The sequence below is a fragment of the Engystomops pustulosus genome, chromosome 4, assembly GCF_040894005.1.
Source record: "Engystomops pustulosus chromosome 4, aEngPut4.maternal, whole genome shotgun sequence".
In the NCBI taxonomy this organism is placed as follows: domain Eukaryota; kingdom Metazoa; phylum Chordata; class Amphibia; order Anura; family Leptodactylidae; genus Engystomops; species Engystomops pustulosus.
The window spans coordinates 61,386,765-61,410,626 of NC_092414.1; the positions used below are offsets into that span (position 1 = coordinate 61,386,765).

Below are 23,862 nucleotides of genomic sequence, written 5' to 3' on the forward strand. Positions count from 1 at the left end.
TAATATACTGCTGAGGAGGCCTATGCCTTACTTCAGTCCGATTCTGAATTTGAGACCGCGTCAGATATGGACTACATTGAAGGCAGTGACAATGCCAGCGTCACTTCAGAATCATCCACAGGGGGTGTCTCTGGTGATGTTGACGCAGCAGATCAGGAGGTTGCAGGACCTAGCAGCGCTGTAGTCCCTATAATTGAGACACGCACTCTCCCATGGGAACCAGCTCCAACTTTTACACCCAGAGTTCATGTGTTCACTGTCACCCCTGGCATAACAGTGGACGATTCCAGTTTTGCTGAAATTGACTTTTTTCTTTTATTTCTAAGCGACACTCTGCTTGATCATATTGTCCACCAAACCAATTTATATGCCACCCAGTACATAAGACAGAACCCATCATCTGTCCATGCAAGATAATGGACACCAACTAATTTTCATGAAATAAAAATTTTTTTGGGACTAACCCTAAATATGGGTATTGTAAAAAAGCCCAAAATTAGATCATGCTGGTCTACAAATCCCACCCAAGTGACACCTGTGTATTCCGCAGTCATGTCTAGGTCACGTTATGAACACATAATGCGGTTCCTGCACTTCAGTGACAATTCACAAGCTCCACCAAGCAGTGATCCAAACCGTGACCGCTTGTACAAACTAAGGCCCCTTATAAATTTGCTAAATCAGAGCTTCATTGAAAAATATTTACCAGAGCAGAATGTGGTTGTGGATGAGTCCCTCCTGAGTTTTCATGGGAGACTCAGCTTCCGCCAATATCTCCCTTCCAAACGGGCACGTTACGGAATAAAGTTATATAAGCTTAGTGAAAGCGAGTCCGATATACAACAGCCTTTTGGATTTATGGAGGATGTGACCGGACTATTAATCCTCCTGGGTGCTCTCCTGATCTCTCCACTAGGAGCAAGATCGTGTGGGAGATAGTGCAGCCTCTGCTACATAAAGGGTACCACTTGTACTGTGATCATTTTTATACAAGTGTGGCCCTACTCAGGCATTTCCATGCTTCAAACACTGGGGCGTGTGGAACAGTGCACAAAACAGAAAAGGTTTTTCACAGCAGTTAGTGGGGAAAGCCTTGAAAAAGGGGGAGTCCTCTGCATATGCTTGTGACGAGTTGTTGGCGGTCAAATACAGAGACCGCAAAGATGTATATTTATTGAGCACCATCCATTCTACGGAATGCGTATCAGTGCGGGAAAGAGGGGCACCAGCAGATGGGCAAAAGCCAGTTAGTGTGACTGAGTACAATAAGTACATGGGGGGGGGTGGATTTAAGCGACCAGGTGTTACAACCCTATTTAGTCAAAAGAAAAACAAAAACTTGGTACAAAAAAGTTGCAATTTACCTAATTCAAATTGGAATCCACAATGCCTTTGTTCTTTATAAAAAGAAGGGAGGCAGGGACACATACCTTGATTTTCAAGAGAAAATCATTGAAGGCCTCATATTTGAACCTCAGGACACCAGACAAAGCCTTGAGTGGGAAAATGTCAAAAGACTAACAGAAAGGCATTTTATCAGTCCCATTCCAGCAACGGAAACCCGTAACTACCCCCAGAAAAGGTGTCGTGTCTGCAGTAAAAATGGGCAGCGCAGAGATTCCCGTTACTTCTGTGCCTCATGTCCCTCACAGCCCGGCCTGTGCATGCATCACTGCTTTAAGAAGTACCACATCGTTCTGAATTATTAAAAATGGGCGCTTAAATTGACCCATTTGCTAAAAAAACATGAATATTTCATTTTTCTGTCTTTTTCAAGAAAAAGTCTGAAAAAATCCAGAGCGCCTATGAAAATGTTAAACCACTTAATAAATAGCTTCAGGGGTCTACTTTAGGAGGTGACATGATTTATGGGGAGATTGCAATACCCCTGTGGTCAAGGGTGTCCAAAACGCTGTATACACCTCGAAAATTATCTGAGGGATTTATAGAACAAAAAAGTCCAAACTGCCTCAATTTGTGCCAGGCCATGGCAAGTGCCCATACAGCAACTCACACAGACATATTGGGTATCCTCATGCACGGGAGAAATAGCAGAATATAAGATTAGGTTAATTTAGCCAGAATCCCATACTATGTGTGAATACTGTGTACATAAAATGATAAATTTGCCATTTTTTTCATTTTTTGTCCATTTTTCATACTTTAAAAAAAAAAAACTAAAAATAACTGAAATAAACAGCTAATCACAAAATGCAGCCATATTTGTTAACTAAAAACTACATTAATATAAGAGACATTTAACAAGAGGCAATTAACTGCTGAGAAATTTTCACCTAAAACAGCATATAGCAAAATTGTGAAATTTTTCCTGGTCATTAAGGTGTACAATGGCTTAGTCCTTAACCGGTTAAATTCTGAAAAGTTTGTTTTTTACAATTTCAAGCTAAAATTCAGGTGATGCAATATCAAGTTTACGTTTTGTTAATGCAGAATTTGATCTTTTCAAGTTTAAATTCAGGTAATGCACTGACCAAGCAAACAATTGTAAGAACCATGTGGTGCTTCACAATTCAAGTATTAAACACCTAGATTCCAACACCCAAATTAGCAGATGTGATTTCAGGACTTACAACTTAATCTTTAATTATGAAAATTAAAATAGGGATGGGTAAAGACAGTTCTTTATTCATCCCTATTTTAACTGTCATAATTATAGGTTAGGTTTTAAATCCTGAAGTCATATCTTCTAATTTGGGAAGTGCACTTTCTACCAATTTATTCAGTTACTGGCAATGCCAAGTAGTATGTGATCCATGACTCGTTCGTCTGTTTGAATGTGACGATGTCCACATTGGCTGTGGTTAGGCAGATCCTGCAAGTCATAGAGGGCAAGCTCTGGCCAAGTGTCCAATTTTCTTAACCATAAATTGAATAGTGAAGAACATTCCTTCTAGATCATGAGACTTGTGGATAGATAATCTTCCAACGTGCAAGTCATAGTCTGCCTCATGGTACTAGATAACAAACAGAAAAGTAAAAATATAGCACACAGCGCATCAAAGAGTCCAGTTGGCAGTCGTTGGTATATTGAGTGATGGTCGTCAGACAAGATATTGCTGCGGGGTCCTGAGAATAAGGAAGTGGAAAAAAAAGGACGTATAGCCGCGCTTGTCAAATAGTATTACTGCTTTATTTTCACAATTGGACAATGCGTTTCGGGGGCGTAATGCTCCCTTCCTCAGGTCCATGTAATTCAAACAGAGTTCTGGTGAACATATAGAATATAATCATAGATAAAAACATAGATGTTCATAAAAAGATAATAAATGCATAAATAGATAAATCAATGGACACATACATGTGTAAGACATTGCATAATACTAATAAAGGTATAATAAAATACATACAAATATAAAAAGTGCTCAGTATATTTCAAGCATAGATTTAAAATTAGTACAGGCAGTCCCCTACTTAAGGACACCCGACTTACAGACAACCCATAGTTACAGACGGACCCCTCTGCCCACTGTGACCTCTGGTGAAGCTCTCTTGAAACTTTACTATAGTCCCAGGCTGCAATGATCAGCTGTAATGTGTCTGTAATGAAGCTTTATTGATAATTCTTGGTCCAATTACAGCAAAGATTTTGAAACTCCAATTGTCACTGGGGCAAAAGAAAAAAATTTGTCTAGAACTTCAATTATAAAATATACAGTTTCGACTTACATACAAATTCAACTTAAGAACAAACCTCCAGACCCTATCTTGTATGTAACCCGGGGACTGCCTGTATATACAAAATGAGTACAAAATGATATAATACTAAATGCAAGGTAGAATAATGCATAGAAAGTGAAACAATATATGTTACGTACCTGAAGAGTCCTTGGCTAATGTAATGTATTTTGAATGACCGTGGGTGATCGAGAATGATGATATAGTGCCTGAAGATAAAGGAAGGATATATGTATCCATTCTCTGTGGTTATACAATAGTGAGCTGTATTGGTAGACGCACTGGTGGACTTACCCCGGTGGTGCAGGGGTTAAGGTCTGGTGTTGATGGGCACAATAGGTGCCAAAGCATAATCTGTGCATGAAAACATAGCTGCTATAATGGATTGGTTGTTTGCATAGTACTCAGAGTGAAGAGGTGGATGGTACTCACTTATAGAAGCCTGGAGAGTCGGGAGCGCTGTGTATACGCGACTCCCGGTGCCGGCTCAATTAAATAGACGCTGGCGTATGCGCAGGAGAGGTTGCAACCCGCGCGTGCGCTGTGGGAGAGGATCGGAACGGACAAGTGAGAAGTTACTGAAGGGTAGGAGCGTGATGGGACACCAGTGCGTCTACCAATACAACTCACTATTGTATAACCACAGAGAATGGATACATATATCCTTCCGTAACAATCCGTACAATAACTCAGAAACATTATTGGACCCACTTAGTGAACACCGTAAAAACGAAACCCGAAAAACATGCGAAAAATTTACATTTTTCATAAAATCTCTACACAAAAATGTTCTAAAAACTGATCAAAAAAAGTTGTGTGCCAAAATGATACCACTGAAAAGAACAACTCAACACGTAAAAAATAAGCCCTAAACTAGCTCTGTCAACCAAAAAATATTAAAGTTACGTCTCAGAAAAGATGGTGATGCAAAAACAAATGAGATTTCCTCTATATTAGTTTTTATCCAGTAAAATTGTAAAAATAAATGAAAAGCTATATAAATGAGGTATCACCGTAATCGTAGTGATCTGTAGAATAAATATAATATAGTATTTTTAGTGTACGGTGTACGACCCCCAAAAAATACCAAAAGAAAGTAAACCAAAATTGACAATTTTCTTTTCCCCCATACATTCAAGAGTTAATAAAATCTCATCAATAAGCTAATGACCCACTAAAACGAAGTATTTGTAAAGTGCATCTCATGTCGCAAAAACTAAGCCCTTATATGTCCAAATTGCCAAAAAAATAAAGATTGTATAGCCAATAAAAAGTGACAATGCATAATCTGCTCTGAATGGCGCAGCTCCCCCCTCAATGCCCTGGCGTGTGCCCATACAGCAGGTTACCACCACATATGGGGGATTGTTATACGCGGGAGGGATTGGGTATTAAATTTTGTGGAGCGTTTTGGTATTTTATCCACTGAAAATTTGTACATTTTTTGAAAAACACATTCATTTAGCCAAAAAAATTTTACTTTCAAAATTGCATCCGATTTTGTTTTAACCCCTGTAAAACAATTAAAGGGTTAACAAACTTCATAAAAGTAGTTTACGTAACGTTGAGGGGTGTAGTTTATATACTGGGGTAATTTATGGGGTTTTACTTTTATTTAGGTCTCTCAAAGTGATTTGAAACCTGAGCAGGTCCCTCAATAGCAGGATTTTGCGTTTTTCATGTGAAAAATCGGACCTAACGTTCAAAGCCCCATAACATCCTACAAAAATAAGAGTATACATAAAAAACCATGTCCACATAAAATAGACATTCGGTGAATGTTGGTTATTGAGTATTTTTGCAGTTATGACTATGTATGGAAAAAGTAGAACATTTGGAAGTTAGAAAATCAAGAATTTTTCCAAATTTTCACCAAATATCTGATTTTCTTATAAATAAATGCAAAACATACCACCAAAATATTTCAACTAACATGAAGTACAAAGTGTCACGAGAAAACAATTTTAAAATCACTTGGATATCTTCCGCAGTTATAACCACTTATAGTGACACAGGGCAGATTTGAAAAAATGGGCCGTGTCAGGAAGGTGAAAAGTGGCTTTGGCGTTTAGGGGTTAAATCTATGCTTGAAATATACTGAGCACTTTTTATATTTGTATGTATTTTATTATACCTTTATTAGTATTATGCAATGTCTTACACATGTATGTGTCCATTGATGTATCTATTTCTGCATTTATTCTCTTTTTATGAACATCTATGTTTTTATCTATGATTATATTCTATATGTTCACCAGAACTCTGTTTGAATTACACAGACCTGAGGAAGGGAGCATTACACCCCCGAAACGCGTTGTCCAATTGTGAAAATAAAGCAGTATTTGAGAAGCGCGGCTATACGTCCTGTTTTTTCCACTTCCTTTTTCATGGTACTAGATGCCATATCCGATGGTGGTGAAAGTTGTGGAGAATTGAACATAGCGTTTCACATTGTGGCCATGCTCGGGTCACCCTGTCTGTGTTGTGCTGGTTTTCCTGTTGCATTGGCTTTCTCCTCCTCCCCATACTACTGCTGAGGTCTCAAAGTTAGGTGGGAATTCCATCAATACTGCCTCCACCAAAGTATGCTTGTACTCCCTCATTTTTGTTTCATGTCCTACATGTGAAGTTAAGGACGGTACACCATGCTTGTAGTGTGGATCCAGCAGAGTGGCCACCCAGTAATTGGAACTGGTGATTATCTGGGCAACTCGGGTGTCACACAGGCACTGAAGAATATAGTGGCTCACATGGGCCAGGCTGCTAAAAGTCAATGACACTGTAACGCCCGTGCCTAAACTTCGCTCTATACGTAGTTGGCAGAATAGATGGCGTTTATTTGTGTGTTGACTGTGGCTTACTGCTTGTGTTTGGATTAACTGAGCCACATCCTGCTCCTTGCATTTTAGTCCTGCCCAGCAAGGGTTACTAGCCTGATGGACAGATCCCCAGTGTGCTGCTGGAGGCGTGGCCGGGAACGGCCTTATATACAAACCTATTCCCATCAGACCTTGCTGGTTATTTTTAGTCTTGTCTAATCTGTGTATCTAGTTCAGTTATACCTGACTCGTTTGTTTGCTTCTATCTGGACCTGACCTGTAAATACCTGCTTTATCTTGACCTGACTTGTATATTACCCGTTTGATCTTGACCTGACCTGTGTATATCCCGCTTTCCCTGTCTCTGTCCTGTGTTTGTATTCTGTGCGCCAGTTTGAACACTGGTCTATTCCTGTATTCTGGTTACCTGTTCAGTCCTGTGTTGGTTTCTGTGCGCCAGTGTGAACACTGGTCTATTCCTGTATTCCGGTTACCTGTCCGCTCCACCATCCAGCAGCTGCCAGACGAAGTAAGTCTTCCTGTCATCTTGTAGGGTCACTCAGGGACCGTCAGTTAGGTTCCTGATAGAGGGTTCGCCCTTATCAGGGTGGTTTATCTGCTTTAGGCAGGGCCTTAGCCCGTAGGGACGTCGCAGGGTGAGTTCCCCATCACTTACCTAGTCTGACAACTAGTGCCAAGCCTGGTTGTGGTTGCGCGGTTTGCTGGACAGGTGCTGACAGACACGCGCTCCTTGGTTGGAGGTGTCACCTTTGGATCTTTGGGTGTCACCCTACTGTGAGGAAAGCTCCTCCTCCTCATCCTTCTTCTTCTGCTCCTTCACTGGTTCAGCAACCATCCTACAAGCCATTTGAGGGCTAGCCTGACACCTGTTACTTCTCTTCTTCCTCCTGAAACCACCATTACATCCTCTGTCCTGACCAGAAGACTTTTAAGCAGCTGAAAGATTGGGGTAATAGCACTGATGATCAGCACTGACCATATTGGTGGCATATTGGAAGCAGTGCAGAACTGAACAAATGTTCCCAAGGCAGCCCGGTCTTTGGTGGTGAAGTGTTGCTGCTAAAAACTCACCTGGCATTACAAATTGCTTGCCACTGGGCACACACCATTTCCAGCATATGCAATGTGGAATTCCACCTAGTTAGTACATCACATGTGAGGCAGTGGTTGGGCAAGCCAAATTTCTCTTCAGTGCAAATATACAAGCAAGCAGCAACCACAAACATGGGTCAGTGTATTTGGGCATGAAACTTTTCTCCACCAGGATCAGCAAATACACAAGGCAAAGGAGGTGCATCAACCTGGTTCAGTCCAAAGCTGCTACAAGGTTCAAGCCATTGTCACACACTTCCTGACTGGGCTTGCGGTTCAATGGCAATAACCATATATTTGTATGTGTCTGCTGCTGGATCTCTGTCCACAGTTCCCAGGTGATGTTCGCCCAGTTCGCCCAGACAAATGAGTTTTACCACCATGGTGCAGTATGGATTCGCTGATGGTGCAGCTTCTTTGACTGGATGAAGAAGCAGGAAAGGAGGAAGCAGCATAGGAGGAGGATGCAACTGGAAGCAAGGTGTGATGTCCAGCAATCCTTGGTCGGTGTAAAATGTAAGCAAAAGTTCTTGTCACAGGACCAGATGAGATTTACCCAGTTGGCAGCTAAGAAGATGTAGCATCCCTGCTCTTTCTTACACGGCCATGTGTCAGTTGTTTTACCTCTGGACTAATGACATTGAACAGCACATACCTGATTTTGTCCACAACCAGTTGGTGCAGAGTGGGGATGGCCTGCCAGGAAAAGTAGTGTGAAATACTGTAGATGGCCACCGCCATCAGATCTTTAAATCAGTCCTTCTCCACCTGCCTAGTTAAAAGCATTTCAAAGCACAGCAATTGGGAAAAGTTCTTATTTGGGACCAGACCTTGTGAGTGCGTTGGCCCAAACTTCCTATTTCTATCCATTATTTGTAGGATTGAAAGCTGAAAAGATGGTGTGGACAGGCACAGCAATAGTGAAAATAGTCTTTGGCCAATCTTTATGGACAGGTGGCACAGGATGTAAATGACATATGTTATGCACTCTAGTAGAAAAAATACCACCCTGCATAAGCTTAACCAGCTATACTTGGAACCTGGTTGGAACCAAAGGTCTCAAATTTGGACTCAGCAGACCAAAGCACAGATTTAAACTGGTCTATTGTCCATTCCTTGTGTTCTTTAGTCCAAACAAGTCTCTTGTGCTTGTTGCCTGTCCTTAGCATTGGTTTCCTAGCAGCTATTTTACCATGAAGGCTGCTGCACACCTCTTCTCTTACCAGTTGTTGTAGAGATGTGTCTGCTGCTAGAACTCTGTGTGGCATTGACCTGGTCTCTAATCTGAGCTCCTGTTAACCTGCGATTTCTGAGGCTGGTGACTCGGACTTATATGCAGCAGAGGTTACTCTTGGTCTTTGTTTCTTGGGGCAGTCCTTATGTAAGCCAGTTTCTTCATAGCGCTTGATGGTTTTTACAACTGCACTTGGGGACACTTTCAAAGTTTTCCCAATTTTTCTGACTGACTGACCTTTAGCTGCATTTCTTTACTTAGCTGCTTTTTTCAAGCCATACTACAAATTCTAACAGTAAATTTAGTAGGACTATCAGCTGTGTATCCACCTGTCTTCTGCACAACACAACTGATGGCCTCAACCCCATTTATAATGTAAGAAATCCCACTTGTTAAACCTGACAGGGCGCACCTGTGATATGAAAACCCTTTCAGGTGACTACCTCTTGAAGCTCATCAAGAGAATGCCAAGAGTGTACAAAGCAGTAATCAAAGCAAAAGGTGTCTACTTTGAAGCTAGAATTTAAGACATATTGTCACAGTCTATGGGGATTAGTCCCTTAGGACTAAGTGAGTGGACTCCCTGGACCACCGCGGGAGATAACCACCTTAGCCACACCCGGGAGCGGAGTCTAAGTGAACTCCTGGTCTTCACCAGAGCCCGCCGCAAAGCGGGATGGACTTGCTGCGGCGGGGAGTCACCAGGTCGCTCCACGGGTGCGACTAGGCCCACGGTGGCAGCCAAGGTAGGGACAAGGGGACCACGGATGGCAGGCAGGACCACGGGAAGGCAGGCAGGCAGGACCACGGGAAGGCAGGCAGGCAGGACCACGGGAAGGCAGGCAGGCAGGACCGCGGGAAGGCAGGCAGGCAGGACCGCGGGAAGGCAGGCAGGCAGGACCACGGGAAGGCAGGCAGGACCACGGGAAGGCAGGCAGGCAGGACCACGGGAAGGCAGGCAGGACGGACCACGGGAAGGCAGGCAGGCTGGACCACGGGAAGGCAGGCAGGCTGGACCACGGGAAGGCAGGCAGGCAGGACCACGGGAAGGCAGGCAGGCAGGACCACGGGAAGGCAGGCAGGCAGGACCACGGGAAGGCAGGCAGGCAGGACCACGGGAAGGCAGGCAGGCAGGACCACGGGAAGGCAGGCAGGCAGGACCACGGGAAGGCAGGCAGGACCACGGGAAGGCAGGCAGGCAGGACCACGGGAAGGCAGGCAGGCAGGACCACGGGAAGGCAGGCAGGCAGGACCACGGGAAGGCAGGCAGGCAGGACCACGGGATGCCACAGAACAGGGGAACAACACGGAGCACAGGAAACCGGGAATAGCAGAAAACACAGAGGCGTCTGGAAACGCTCGGAACACTGGAACTCAGAGGCGTCAGGAGACGCTCAAAAGGCTTTCTCCTCAGTAGAATGAGCTGAAGATCCGGCAGGGGATGCTGGGAGTCGCCAGGCTTTATAGCCGAGCCTGGAATACCAGAACCAGTAAGGAGGACGCTGGCCCTTTAAGGCTGGGAGAAGTCCGCGCGCGCTCCCTCTAGTGGCAGGAGCACGCGACTGCATGGAAGCAGCATGCGGCCTACACGCTGGGAGCAAGAGTGCAGGCCGGAGCCTGGAGAGGTAAGTGAAAGCTGGGGGAGCGGGGACCGCGGCAGCAGGCACGGGTACACCCTCAATCCGTACCGAGGATCGCGGGTGTAACCGTGACAGTACCCCCCCCTTAGGGCCCCTCTTCTCTTCTTCTTCAGCCCACTGTTCTTTCTTCGCCTCCTCCAATTCTTCTTGGTGATGAGACACCTTAGGAGGAGAGAAGGCACCGGGAAGACTTGGGAAGCAGGCTGGGTCGGCTCTAGGCACACCGGAGCAGCCTCAGGGGAGGTCAGAGCAGCCGTGGCAAGCTGCGGAGTCTCTGGGGCAGCCGTGGCAAGCTGCTGAGACTGGGGCGCCACTGGAGCAGCCGTGGCAAGCTGCAGAGTCTGGGGCGCCACTGGAGCAGCCGTGGCAAGCTGCAGAGTCTGGGGCGCCACTGGAGCAGCCGTGGCAAGCTGCAGAGTCTGGGGCACCACTGGAGCAGCAGTGGCAAGCTGCAGAGACACTGGAGCAGCATTGGCAAGCTGCGGAGGCTGGAGAGTCTCTGGAGCAGCATTGGCAAGCTGCGGAAGCTGGAGAGTCTCTGGAGCAGCATTGGCAAGCTGCGGAGGCTGGAGAGTCTTTGGAGCAGCATTGGCAAGCTGCGGAGGCTGGAGAGCCACTGGAGCAGCTGCGGGGAGCTGCGGAGGCTGGAGAGCCACTGGAGCAGCTGCGGGGAGCTGCGGAGGCTGGAGAGCCACTGGAGCAGCTGCGGGGAGCTGGAGAGCCACTGGAGCAGCTGCGGGGAGCTGCGGAGCCACTGGAGCAGCTGCGGGGAGCTGCGGAGCCACTGGAGCAGCTGCGGGGAGCTGCGGAGCCACTGGAGCAGCTGCGGGGAGCTGCGGAGCCACTGGAGCAGCTGCGGGGAGCTGCGGAGCCACTGGAGCAGCTGCGGGGAGCTGCGGAGCCACTGGAGCAGCTGCGGGGAGCTGCGGAGCCACTGGAGCAGCTGCGGGGAGCTGCGGAGCCACTGGAGCAGCTGCGGGGAGCTGCGGAGCCACTGGAGCAGCTGCGGGGAGCTGCGGAGCCACTGGAGCAGCTGCGGGGAGCTGCGGAGCCACTGGAGCAGCTGCGGGGAGCTGCGGAGCCACTGGAGCAGCTGCGGGGAGCTGCGGAGCCACTGGAGCAGCTGCGGGGAGCTGCGGAGCCACTGGAGCAGCTGCGGGGAGCTGCGGAGCCACTGGAGCAGCTGCGGGGAGCTGCGGAGCCACTGGAGCAGCTGCGGGGAGCTGCGGAGCCACTGGAGCAGCTGCGGGGAGCTGCGGAGCCACTGGAGCAGCTGCGGGGAGCTGCGGAGCCACTGGAGCAGCTGCGGGGAGCTGCGGAGCCACTGGAGCAGCTGCGGGGAGCTGCGGAGCCACTGGAGCAGCTGCGGGGAGCTGCGGAGCCACTGGTGCAGCTCTGGGAAGCTGCGGAGCCACGGGTGCAGCTGCGGGGAGCTGCGGAGCCACGGGTGCAGCTCTGGGGAGCTGCGGAGCCACGGGTGCAGCTCTGGGAAGCTGCGGAGCCACGGGTGCAGCTCTGGGAAGCTGCGGAGCCACGGGTGCAGCTCTGGGAAGCTGCGGAGCCACGGGAGCAGCTCTGGGAAGCTGCGGAGCCACTGGAGACCCTGGAACCATGCAGGACAGATGAGGTGATCGAACTTGAGGTGGTTCAAATCTGGACTGGATTTTTGCCAGGAACTTGGTATAAGTAACCATGTCCAGGTCACCACTATCCCATAGAGGAGTAGCCCAGTCCAGCGCCTCTCCAGTGAGCAAAGAAAAAACACATGCCAACTTAGTGCGTTCGGGGGTGGACTGGGAGGACGTCAGCTTGATGTATAACGAGCACTGGACGACAAAACTCCTGCAAAAATTGGGGTTGCCATCAAATTTGTTTGGCATCAAAAAATCTGATCCAGAGTTCGCTGCCGAAAAACATGGCTGGGGGACAGAAACAACAGGAGGAGTCACAGGAGCCTGCTGCTGGGAGGCAATAATCCGCAGGGTGGCTGCGAGTTTATCCAAGAGTTCTTTTTGCGCAGCAATCTCTTGGGCCTGCTGGGCAATAGTGCTGGGAAAGTCACCCAGAAGCTGGTACGGATCCTTGACATTGTTCATGGCTTTGGCAGAGATCATGACCTTGGCGGAGTCCATGGCCGGATCTTACTGTCACAGTCTATGGGGATTAGTCCCTTAGGACTAAGTGAGTGGACTCCCTGGACCACCGCGGGAGATAACCACCTTAGCCACACCCGGGAGCGGAGTCTAAGTGAACTCCTGGTCTTCACCAGAGCCCGCCGCAAAGCGGGATGGACTTGCTGCGGCGGGGAGTCACCAGGTCGCTCCACGGGTGCGACTAGGCCCACGGTGGCAGCCAAGGTAGGGACAAGGGGACCACGGATGGCAGGCAGGACCACGGGAAGGCAGGCAGGCAGGACCACGGGAAGGCAGGCAGGCAGGACCACGGGAAGGCAGGCAGGCAGGACCACGGGAAGGCAGGCAGGCAGGACCACGGGAAGGCAGGCAGGCAGGACCACGGGAAGGCAGGCAGGCAGGACCACGGGAAGGCAGGCAGGACGGACCACGGGAAGGCAGGCAGGCTGGACCACGGGAAGGCAGGCAGGCTGGACCACGGGAAGGCAGGCAGGACGGACCACGGGAAGGCAGGCAGGCAGGACCACGGGAAGGCAGGCAGGCAGGACCACGGGAAGGCAGGCAGGCAGGACCACGGGCAGGCAGGCAGGACCACGGGCAGGCAGGCAGGACCACGGGAAGGCAGGCAGGCAGGACCACGGGAAGGCAGGCAGGACCACGGGAAGGCAGGCAGGACCACGGGAAGGCAGGCAGGCAGGACCACGGGCAGGCAGGCAGGACCACGGGAAGGCAGGCAGGCAGGACCACGGGATGCCACAGAACAGGGGAACAACACGGAGCACAGGAAACCGGGAATAGCAGAAAACACAGAGGCGTCTGGAAACGCTCGGAACACTGGAACTCAGAGGCGTCAGGAGACGCTCAAAAGGCTTTCTCCTCAGTAGAATGAGCTGAAGATCCGGCAGGGGATGCTGGGAGTCGCCAGGCTTTATAGCCGAGCCTGGAATACCAGAACCAGTAAGGAGGACGCTGGTCCTTTAAGGCTGGGAGAAGTCCGCGCGCGCTCCCTCTAGTGGCAGGAGCACGCGACTGCATGGAAGCAGCATGCGGCCTACACGCTGGGAGCAAGAGTGCAGGCCGGAGCCTGGAGAGGTAAGTGAAAGCTGGGGGAGCGGGGACCGCGGCAGCAGGCACGGGTACACCCTCAATCCGTACCGAGGATCGCGGGTGTAACCGTGACACATATTTTCAGTTCTTTCACATTTTTTTGTTAAGTATATAATTCCACATGTGTTAACTCCTAGTTTTGATGCCTTCCGTGTTGATCTACATTTTTTATAGTTATGAAAATACAGAAAACTCTTTGAAAGAGAAGGTGTGTCCAAAATTTTGGTCTATACTGTATATTTGTGTTGTGTAATTTATGTTGATATATATTTTGACCCTAAGTTCATCTCATCCAATTGTGTCCAATAAATAAACAACATTTTTAATGTTCAGAAAGCAGTTTATTTCAAAAGAAGCAGTCACAATCACAATTCATTTTTTTCAGATTGATTTTACATGAATTTCTTATCAGATAAAAAAAGGATAAAACTGAAAAGCTCTCGGGAAAAATTCTTATGCTTATGACATGCGTTATATGTCATATGATTGTTAAGTACCTGTAAAACAAATGAGAAGCCAAGGTAAGTGGGTCAATTATGCAAGATATTACATCTATCTATCTATGTGTGTATATTTATTCCTTCTAGGTAACTCCAATAACATGCTTTCAGTAAAGAGATCGAACAAAGAAGCAGTCAAGTGCTTTTAATCTTCATGACAAGGCTTTCACAATGAGAGCCTCCTTAGCTGTCAAACTTTTTGTTGCTCAGACAGAGACAGCTTATTCTTGTTTAATCACGATAGACATTGGTGGCATATGGTTAGGAACATGATAAGTGTCATCCCGATTTATTTCAAGTCAGCTCTGCCCAGCTTCCTGAGGGCCATATAGAGTTTAATGACTTATTCAGAGATATATGACGTATTGCAACTACTTTTATGGCATTTTTATTTTACAATCTGCACCTAATAATGGAGCTATTATCCGAGTCCTTCATGAACAAAATGGTAAAGGACCCTAATAAACTATATACAACTACAAAAGAAGCTTAAGATTTATTATTAGAGTTCAAGGATGAAAATAGTAAGTAGCAAGTACGATACAACACACCACGTTACAGAAGTGTGATCAAAGTACTTCAGTTTCTATACATCTTTCTGCACTATTACTCTTGACATCTCAATAAAATTTGATATTCAGCGAGTTTTTAAAAAATGCAAAATCTAAGAATGTTGGAACTATTTACTCCAAATAAAGTTTGTAAAATAGCACAAAGATCCCCTTAATAGGTTCTACAAGATGCATTTTCTGTGTAATAATGACATTCATTGCCTTCTGCATTTTGGTTTCATTTGAAGGGCTCATCCGAAAAATTCTTCAATAGTAGAGATATGTTCTCATTGTCAAGGAGAGAATTTGATAAAATGTTAATGGATAATTGTATGATAAACAGCGCTTAATGGGGTATTCCAGTTTTAAATGCAAAGCTACTTTAGTGCAAATTTTAAAATAATTAAAATGAATGCACCCGACCCCTATGTCCTAGTGCTAGTGGCCCATATCAGCTCATGTAGCCCCATTTGAGTACTGTCAGATTATTTGTCTTTTCAGGTAGGTTACTGCCTCAGCCAATAACTGGCTTCAGTAGTAACAAAAGATGTGTGATGTGACAACAGTCTGGTGGAGGTAAGAGGCAGATAAGTTTACATTTGTTTTGAAATAAAACTGCTTTAATGTCAAGCAGGAGCATTAGGTTTTCTACAGTTACATTGTTACAAAGTACAGAGTGGAGTTTGAAAACTAGCCACCACCATTTACATATCTACATAATTATGGAATTTCTAATTTTTGGGTTCTGGTCACGGTTTTAACTGTTATATCCATTAAAAGAAATTCTTAGCCAAACTACCATATTTGAATGTTTTTGGATCATTGTTTTCTTTTGGAAATAACTTGCCATACTACAATACTATAAGTAATTGACGTTTAGAAAAAAAAAATATGAAGAAAAGTATACCGTATACACTCAAGCGTAAGCCGACGAGTATTAGCAGAGACCCCTAATTTTAACACAAAAAACTGGAAAAACATATTGACTCAAGTATAAAGCGAGGGTGGGAAATGCATTGGTCACAGCCACCCCAGTATATAGCCTGCCAGCTCCTGTAGTATATAGCCTGCCAGACCCTGCCCCCCAGTATATAGCCTTCCAGCCCCTGCTCCCCCAGTATATAGCCTGCAGCCCCTGCCCCCACAGTACATAGCCTGCAGCCCCTGCCCCCCACCCCAGTATAATGCCTGCAGACACTGCCCTCAATATAATACCTGATGGAAAAAAACAAAAAGTGTACTCACCTTCTGACGCCCTCCCAGCAGGTCCTCTTATATCCAACTTTAATCCGGGATAGGGTCCATGTCCCTGCGCTTTCCTTCGCAGGCACCATGACGTCAGCCTCTCGCTGACATCATAGTGTGTTCCAATGCCGGCGCACACACTAGAATGTCAGCATGTGGCTGACGTCCTGATGCCTGCGACGGACCGCACGGGGACATGGACCTGATGCTAGAGCATTGATCGATGGAAGAGGATCGTCGGAAGGTGAGTAAATTGTTTTTCTTCACTCGAGTATAAGTCGTGTTAGGGTTTTTCAGCACGTTTTTTGTGCTGAAAAACTTGGCTTATACTCAAGTATATAAGGTAATTGATCTGAGGAAGGAAGAACTTGATGACCCTGAGTCTTTAATATTCTGAAAAATCAAGAATGAATTGTATGGTTTTCTGGCGACAGTCATTTTCTAAAATGGGAACTAGATGATGTAGCTTGTGAAGTTCCAACTAACTTGGAAGAGAACAATGGTTAATGCTGCAAATTATAATAGAAGATTGTGCATAATATATTTAACATGTTAAATAATCATATAATCTGTAATATATATTCCTTTGCATAAACTGTAATTATGATAATATCTAATTTTATTACCTTTGTTTAGTCTTCGATTTGGAGAAGACTACTTAGAAGAGCAGGGGCAAAGTGAAGACTTCCAAGAAGTGTACCAGTCAAGCCATTAATAACAGCTGTAAGAGTATCATGAAGGACGGACACAATGGAAAGCACTCCATTCAGTGAGCCCTGGGGAAAATATAGATTTATATAGTTTAGCAGAAAAGATTTGTGATGAAAGATGCAAATGTAACAATTTTCTCTCTAGCAAAGTATATTTTACTTTTTCTGCCACTATAGGACTCTAAAATTCACTCATATTTGTTACTAGACTACATCATGGGGAGGGGTCAGTGGGTGAGTTGCAGCTGCAAAGTCAACAACCAATTAATGAGAAAAATGCTTAAAATAATAAGTTTATTCAAATAATTTTCTTTATATAATTGATCACACTCATTTGAGTTTAACTTAGGAAAATGTAGGAGAAACTTAAATGTTGAAATCATACAATCTAAACCCTTGAACTCTGCCTCACGTTGCCTGCAAGCAGCCAGAATTTTATAATCTGACAAATTTTATGCTGTCATAAAAACATAGAAAGAAACGCTATGTATAGTACAATTTTCACGATATTTCATTTTTCATCCAGTGAGTAAAATGCCTTCCTTTGTTTCCTCTGAGAAATAGAAGCCAGGGTTTATGTGGTTTTTTTGTCGTCATAACTTGACGATGAGATAAATTAAAAAGCATAAGGGTCTTAGCTTTCAGGATTTCTACTTTCTGCTGGGTGAGATTGACCTCCTCATATCCCATTAAATGTAGAATTGTGCACTGTATAGACTGTTTCCATCGACTTATACCAAGCAAACAGATAATATACATTTTTATAAAACTACAGAACTTACCAAAAGTTTATCTAGTTTCAACACTTCAGGTTTCAGTACAATTCCAGCTTTGGCCACAACTCCTTCCTGCATATAATGAAAAATGCAAATATTGAGTGTATTAATTGAGTGTTATTACCATGTCATTATATTCCCTTATGCCAAAGTTTCTAAAGGTACTTTACAGGCAAAACTGATTTAGGTGCAGTTTTGGCAACACCACTCTTAAATAGTATAAAGTTATTGAGAAATCTGATGCAAGAAATAGTAGACGTGGGGGGGGGGGGGGGGGTTGGGGTCATTTACCAGTGTTTCTACCCCCGTTTCTGGTGTAGAAGCACTGAAATAATCACAATTTATTGTGCACTACAAAAAATTGTGATAATTTTTGTAACTATGCCACCTGACGAATACATAGAGAGGCTTATCTGCAGTGATGGGGGGCATGGCCCATAACATACACCAGCACATGAGCAGCGGAGTATAATAAATTCCCCTCCAAAATACTATGTATAAATATTACCCAATGAACCTTTGTTAACATATAATTTGCATAATTTGCATAACTACAGCTGTATAACTACAGCAACCTGACACAAAAAAATGGAGAATGTGCACCATTACATACATATACAGCATGTGATCTGTGTGTATCTGTGATGTGTATATGTAGTATGTGTGTATGGTGTATGGTGTGTATATACAGTATGTTTATATATATGCTATATGTCTATATATGGCACCGTGTATGTATATGTGATGTTTATATGATCTATACGTGTAGGTATGTTTATGTATACAGGTATATAAATGAGTATGTATATGTATGTGTAATATGTATATTTTTAAGCAGGAAGGGGGCTCCATTCAGAAGTCTGCTATGGGGCGCTGTATCTCCTAGTTACGCCACTCTTAATAAGTTAAATTGCTGCCTATATGTTGATATATATATATATATTAGTCTAAGTCATTGTATTACCTCACTGAAGCACTGAAGTATAAAGCATACATTTGTAAGTTTGGGTCTCGTATTTCTGTCCATATACAGGTAGTCCCCAGGTTGGGTAAAGTACTGTAAATTTCCAGCACCAATTACCACCAGAGGTCAGAGGGCAGAGTTGTACATCTGTAACTAGTAGTTATCTGTAAGGTGTCAGGTGCATTTTTTAATTCAATGTTCTCATTCTTAGATCCTTGTATGTCTTGGAATGAACTATACATAAGTGGCTTACCAGCAAGTGCATTACACTTGTCATGACGACGTCAATATTTACAGGAATTTCTTCCAGATTGTTAATCTGAAATGTAAAGGTTTATTTGTTATTTCCTAACTTTTGCAGTCAGTTTTAAAGAACCTGTCACCAGGTATAAAGATACATTGACCTATTAAACAACTCTAGAGGCCTCCTAGGAGAGCACATAATATATAGTAATACATAACAGCAGCCAATCTGGAAAGACAGAGCTGCAGATGGAATTTAGCATCAGGAAGGGTGTCTCAGCCTCCCTGTAGGCGGTGTACAGTAGCTCTTCTCTCATGGAAGGAAGCTGAGCATCAGCCAAGTATGAGGCCATGGCAGGGAAAAGGAAGTCATTTAATAAAATATTTGTTTATTATTTTCTCTGTCAATACAAGTAGTAGACCTGTAGGTCATGTGTGTCCACTTGATTAACACCAAAATGACATTTTATTGTGGTCGTGTACGGGCCTCATTCAAAATTACTTTAAAAAATAATCAATAAATATATAAACCTGGTATCCACATTAACATAATTGTTTGCTCTACAATTACTTGAGGCACTTTTCAAGCACTTAAAGGGGTATTCTCGTCTTGGCATTCACATTCAGTTTCATTAATCTTCCATATAAAAACATTTCTTCAATTGGATGTTATTAAAAAAAATGTTTCTGTGTGAAAATAATTTTCCATAAACATAGCCATATTGTCCCTTAGAAACGAGATGGCTTCCTCGGTTACGACCACGTCACATTTAGGCAGCAGTGGCCAGACATGCGCTATTGAGCCCTGCCTGACCACCTGGCTTCAGCGATCATCACTACAGGATGGCTGTGGGATATGTAGTAATTCTCAGATATTTCATATACAAAAACTTTTTGTTTATTTGTGCAATCCCTTCAGCAGAGGTGGCCGTATCCGAGGAAGCTATCTCGTTTCTAAGGGACCATATCACTACATTTATGGAAAATTATCTTCACACAGGAACATTTTTTTTAATAACATCTAATTGAAGAAATGTTTATTAATGGCAGATTAATCAAACTGAATGTGAATGCCCAGACGAGAATACCCCTTTAAGGCAAAATAAGAAAAACAACAAATTTGAAAAGGCCTAAAGAGCTATTAAACTATGTTTAATAGTAAAAATAATGTACTGCTATTTCAAAATATTTAAAAAATAAATACATTTTTCTATGCTGCCCAACCACACTGTCATTGTGTTTGACTGATTTCCCCTTGTTTTCAATATAGACTGTGATAAAATACAATTTGTATCAGTGATTACTGATGCATCAAATCAATTTAACCTTTTATTTTCTTACAATAGTATTGTAGCAACATTAAACCCTACAAAAAAAGATAGTAGATAGTAGATTCAATTTTACAATTCACCATATGCACCACAAATGGTACTGTGAAAACAGAAAAAACCTTTAAGATGATTACATTTAGGAAAAACATTAAGCTTAATGATAAAGTGATATGAGATGACACACAGGTTCACTCCTGTCCCCACCCTCCTGCCACTGACAGGTTTCATTGTCAGCCCAATAATAGGGAGAGACCTGATAAAAGATGCTTATACATATATAGATTGCTACTTACCGAGAGACTGTCAATAAGGTCAAGAGGACAATTCTAAAAAATACATGTAAATCACATAATAATTAACTTATTTATACAGTGTTTTCTTATATATTTACCGTATATTCCGGCGTATAAGATGACCTGGTGTATAAGACGACCCCCCTACTTTCCTGTTAAAATATAGAGTTTAAGATATATTCACCGTATAAGACTACCTCTTTTCCAACGCATACAAAACATAGGTAAAAATTTAAAAAAAAAACGATTTGAATTTAACATGGTCCTTTTTTTAATTTAAATTCTTATGACATGCAGGTATATAGCAGGAAAACTGTCGTTCATAAACATAAGGCATACAACAACAACATTACCATCGTCCATTTTACTGTAAATGTTACCATACTGTACCTTAAATTTTTATTTTATTAAATATTCCATGCCTTGTACTCAGAAGCGGGAAAAAAATTCCAAATGCAATGAAAATGGTGAAAAAACGCATTTGCGCCATTTTCTTGTGGTCTTCGATATTACGTCTTTCACTGAGCTCCCCAAATGACATGTATACTTTATTCTTTGGGTCGGTACGATTAAGGGGATACCAAATTTGTATAGGTTTTATAATGTTTTCATACATTTACAAAAATGAAAACCTCCTGTACAAAAAATTTTTTTTTTATTTTGCCAATTTCTGGCGCTAATAACTTTTTTATACTTTGGTGTAAAAAGCTGTGGGTGGTGTAATTTTTTGCAAAATTTGATAATATTTTCAATGATATCATTTTTAGGACTGTATGACCTTTTGATCACTTTTTATAGATTTTTTTTATATTTTTCAAAATGGCAAAAAAGTGCCATTTTCGACTTTGGGCGCTATTTTCCGTTACGGGGTTAAACGCATTGAAAAAACTTTATCATATTTTGATAGATCGGGCATTTTCGGACGCGTCGATACCTGATGTGTTTATGATTTTTACTGTTTATTTATATTTATGTCAGTTCTAGGGAAAGGGGGGTGATTTGAAATTTTAGGTTTTTTTATTATATATATTTTTCTTTTTAACTTTTTTTTATTTTTATTTATGCTATTTTTCAGACTTACTAGGGTACTTTAACCCTAGGTTGTCTGATCGACTACAGTATGGCAGTATATGGGGATTTTCCTCCTCATTCATTACAATGTGCTATCAGCACATTGTAATGAAGGGGTTAGAACTAAATAGCCTCGGGTCTTCGGAAGACCCGAAGCTACCATGGAGACGGATCGCCATCTTTTTGAGGCTGCCGGCATCCATCGCTGTGAAAACACCCGCGATCGATGCTAGCACCGATTGCGGGTGTTACCGGTAAGCCTTTGCTGCAATATGCAGCAAAGACTTACCGGCTATGGAGAGGGCTCAGCCCGTGAGCCCTCTCCATGCAGTATAAGACGACCCCAGACCAGACAGAAGATTTTCAAAAGTCGTCTTATACGCCGGAATATACGGTAGTTTATATTTTGCTTCAGATGTTGCATTTTGTCTAACTAATAACGTGCTGTTTTCTTTTATCAATTTAAAAAGAAGTCAAATATATTTTTCTTGTTTATTTCTGAAATGTTTTTCATTATAAGTGCTATCAGTGCAAGATGCTGAAGGTAAGTGGCTCTAGTGATCAGACTATGGTTCAGTTTACACCTGCATTTGGCATTTGACCAAAGTCAATGGAGAACACAAGGTAAACAAAAACTTTTTGAAAAACCCCAAACGAAGCTGTGATCTGAGCCTAAGATAAATTATTTAAAGACTTTTAAATAGGACCTGTCACCTAAAGAATAATTTTGAATGATATATTTCATTTTGTTATTGCTGCCCACCTTGAGTTTATATGTAAATTAGGAAGTAGCAACAGTTTATTTTAGAGACGGAGAGGAAAGGGGGTGTGTCACTGAGAAGTCAGGAGAGATTAATTAACGGAGTAGGAATCCTAGTGTTAGAGCGACACCTGGTGGTGGAAATTTTGATCGTCCCTACTTGTAAACTGTATGTATAATTTATACGATCGCAACATTGTAACATTTGTTCAGAGGATCGTAACGATTGTAGTATCATTGTATCTGATATCTAATATGGAATTATCTGATATCTAATATGGAAGTATATGGGAAATATAAAAACATTGCTGATGAGAAACCTAATGGAATACTAATCATTTTATATTATTAAACCTTATGTGTAAACTGATTTTATAGGGGTTTTGGAATGTATACAGAATAATGTTTGTTGAAAATAAAGTTTTTAGGAATATGTATAAAAGAAGGGACGAATGTTTGAGACGCTAGCAACGCCCCGGAAGAAGCCTTGCCGGCGAAACCCTGGGTCGGGCGGAGAGAAAGCTAGCGTCCCGTTATGTGAATTTTTGATATGCGCATTTTTACTTGATTTTTGTGAGTATAATGAACTGGAATAAATTTTAACCTTGTTGGAACGTACCACACCATCTGCCTGCATATTTTCTTCCAGTTACAATATAATAAAGGAGGAGAATGAGAGTGCGATGGTGCTAGTCTGAATGGTGACACACTTTCAGCAGGAGAAATTGAAGATTGGTGCTGTTCATCGAAGTTTTAGAAATCCTGGAGCTCCGGTTATAGTGAAAATATTTTTCTCTATTTTGTAGTTTATTTTATGTGTGTGATTTTTTAACCCAAAACAAGTTCTATCATTATTCACAGAAAATCAGAAAGTAGAACAGCAAAGAGTTTTGAGTTGACAGAAAGGGCCTTACTATAAGTATTAAAAGATCCTTCAGTGTACATCCGAGATCGATGGCTAGGTATCTCTGAAAAGAAGAAAATTTTCATTTAAAGAGTGAACCTTTGCAATAGTCCAAAAAACCATGAATAATGCCCTGGAAAGTGAAATTCATAGTCTGGGGTAGATTTCTTATTTGGCAGAATCTTGTTAAGGAGCTCTTTGGATGTCTTTTGAACATCAGATTTATTACAGTGGCTTAGATTAATAAGATGATAGATTAATAAGGCACATTTACATAAGGTGTAAATGTCTGCAGTGGATATTTGACTATTTACTGGAAACGTAACACAGAAATTGTCAATTTGGGGCAACTTGGCAGATGTGAGATATTTTGGAAGACAGAGAACTGAAATAACTGCAATGTTACAACCTCTATGACTTATTTAAGTTTAAGTACAATACCACTGTATATTACTTCTTTATTTCCTAGAAACATATGATGTTTATCATGAATAGGTTGGACTTGATAGATTTGTGTCTTATACTTATAGGCTTTGACAATACTTTTGACCATCTCTCTACTATTCCAGGCAGTTGCCTGATTTTCCTATACATTTGGGAGACTATTTCCTTTGAAAAAAAATACTGGTTTGGCTACCATCCAAAATAATAGCACCAGGCTTCTTATAAGCCATCCATTCATATATAGAGCGGCATAGATTTCCTTATTCCACCATGGAAAACCGATTTTCAGGTGATCTGTAAAGGCTAAATCTCCATAAGGAGTTTATTTT

General features: G+C 43.1%; 1 protein-coding gene across 1 annotated transcript in view; it reads right to left on the bottom strand.

Moving 5' to 3' along the window:
• Window positions 1-14,074: 14,074 nt before the first annotated feature.
• LOC140126521 (uncharacterized) overlaps window positions 14,075-23,862 on the bottom strand; it is a 130,271-nt gene continuing 120,483 nt past the window's right edge. The window contains exons 6-11 of the mRNA XM_072146061.1: window positions 23,100-23,153; window positions 20,453-20,506; window positions 18,741-18,806; window positions 17,530-17,595; window positions 16,664-16,813; window positions 14,075-14,238 (exon numbers count right to left, since the gene is read on the bottom strand). Coding sequence (XP_072002162.1) covers window positions 16,670-16,813; window positions 17,530-17,595; window positions 18,741-18,806; window positions 20,453-20,506; window positions 23,100-23,153 — 384 coding nt within the window. The 3' untranslated portion in view covers window positions 14,075-14,238; window positions 16,664-16,669. The remainder of the gene's footprint in view (window positions 14,239-16,663; window positions 16,814-17,529; window positions 17,596-18,740; window positions 18,807-20,452; window positions 20,507-23,099; window positions 23,154-23,862) is intronic.